Here is a 1,862-nt window from a genome sequence, read left to right as displayed (position 1 = left end):
TTTGGACAGTGAGGGAATGTCAGGATTCTTGCTCAGAAAAAGGATCAACATGCTCTGAAGTCAGAGTTCCAGTCCACAAAAACTTTTTTTGTAACAAAATCGATTTCTGCTGTCCCTGTATCGATACATTATTAGCAAACAAAATATCACGATACTACACAGTATCGATTTTTTTCCCCCACCCCTAATACGCCATGCCAGTCTCTTATGTGTCTTCTAGCCAACCTCAGACTCAGCCTTCCTATTACAGCACAGCCTATAGCTGGAATAACTGTCCTACATTCGTGCCTCCACATGTCTTCAGTCTATATTTCTACCCTCAGTCTTTGTCTTATTTCAGCACTAAGGTTTTGTGTGGATATAGTTACTCTACGTGCGGTGAATAGCTAAGGGGAGTAGAGAGGCCCGTGTTGTGTCATAAGATACTCCGTGTGCTTCATTCCTTCATGGCCTGCTGACCCATGTGCAACAGCTGTTGCACATGGGTCAGCGTATTGATGGCCACATGTTGCGTCAGCCCTTCTCATGAGGCCTGAATGTGTTATTCAGAGCTGTTTTGAATCATTTGCACTGAAAGATAATGGAGTTTTACTCAGCTGTGTTGATGATGATAAAGGTACTGTTAGTGTTTGGTCTCTTAGTCTGTTGGCATACTGAGATATCTGAGCAACCTTTGGATAGAGTGCTATAAAGTTTTACATAGATGTCCACAGTGAAAGTTTAAATCCTTAGACCCCTCGCTCTCTGGCAGTCCCCGGACATTTCAGCGTCAACTCATTAACTGAGATATCTACTCAGAAGCCTTTACTTTTCTTTAGATTGCCATTTTACATTTTGTGCAGACCCTAAAAACCAAAATGACCAGAAAAAGTTGGTTAGTATTATCAAGTCAAAAAAATTCTGTTAACGATGTCTGCTAACTGCTATCCAAAAATGATAAACATAATAAGCATTATATGTCGTGATGTCGTGGCCATATTGGCAAGCTCATGTGAGCTTTATGTACAAATACAAATGTAAAAATCGGGGTGACTTTTTAATCTCTGTCGGCCAGCCCGTGTTTGTATTTGACCTCTTTGACCTCTGTTTGTTTCCTTTCCCTTGCACCCTTGTCCTTGGTCTCCAGTTTGATGAGTGAGAGTGCCGCCAGCCTCCTCCCATCACCACAATGGTCGACATGGAGACCCATTACCATCCCCCCTCTCCCCTGGAGGACTCGGTGCTGGGCAGTCCCCTGTGTGCTGATGACGATTTCATGGGTAGCATGGAGCAGCTCCAGGACATCTCCCAATCCATCAGCGACGACGCTCTTAGCTCATTTGGTGTCCCAAAATACCAATCCTCTAGCAACGGCTCTGATGGGTCCACCGTCCTCGGTAAAATTAAGTGTGATTTCTTTTTGTTTACAAAGTTACAGTCAGACCATGAATGGTTTGCTTTCTCGCTCTGGTTTCACAATGTCCCAGCACCTCAGTGTAATCTCCTTGCCATTCTTGTTGTTGTCAAACCAGGAGTCCTTCAGTCTATCCCCGTAATCCCTATTTTGCTCCAAATTGAGGTTTAGATAAGAAACTCATTTTGGCCTTTTTAACTTTTTTCTCTTAAAAGGCTGTACTACATTATCTGTTATCTTAACAAACTTTTTCTCAGTCTCCTCTGTCCAGACTAAAACACTTCCTAATGATTTGAGAAATTGCCCTTTTAGCGATTGGTGTGATATCTGAGTCTCCTGAGAGATTTCCTTTCTTTCCTTCAGTATTTCCACCGTTTTTCCATTTTTCTCCTCTGGCCTTATTCACCTATCATCCTTGTGACTCTCTAGTTTTACCTCTTTTTTTCCTTCTCCTTCCAGCCTTTCTCTT

General features: G+C 42.6%; 1 protein-coding gene across 2 annotated transcripts in view; it reads left to right on the top strand.

The window, feature by feature from the left end:
* pparab (peroxisome proliferator-activated receptor alpha b) overlaps positions 1-1,862 on the top strand; it is a 40,019-nt gene that overhangs the window by 21,255 nt on the left and 16,902 nt on the right. For both annotated transcript variants that reach the window (XM_005728195.2, XM_013909575.1), the window contains exon 2: positions 1,127-1,376. In XM_005728195.2, coding sequence (XP_005728252.1) covers positions 1,169-1,376 — 208 coding nt within the window. In that variant the 5' untranslated portion in view covers positions 1,127-1,168. The remainder of the gene's footprint in view (positions 1-1,126; positions 1,377-1,862) is intronic.

This window comes from Pundamilia nyererei, unplaced genomic scaffold (assembly GCF_000239375.1).
Source record: "Pundamilia nyererei isolate P.nyererei 1_Seehausen unplaced genomic scaffold, PunNye1.0 scaffold00027, whole genome shotgun sequence".
NCBI classification, from domain to species: Eukaryota; Metazoa; Chordata; class Actinopteri; order Cichliformes; family Cichlidae; genus Pundamilia; species Pundamilia nyererei.
Note: the sequence above shows the minus strand (reverse complement) of the source record. Positions and strands in the feature narration are given on the sequence as shown.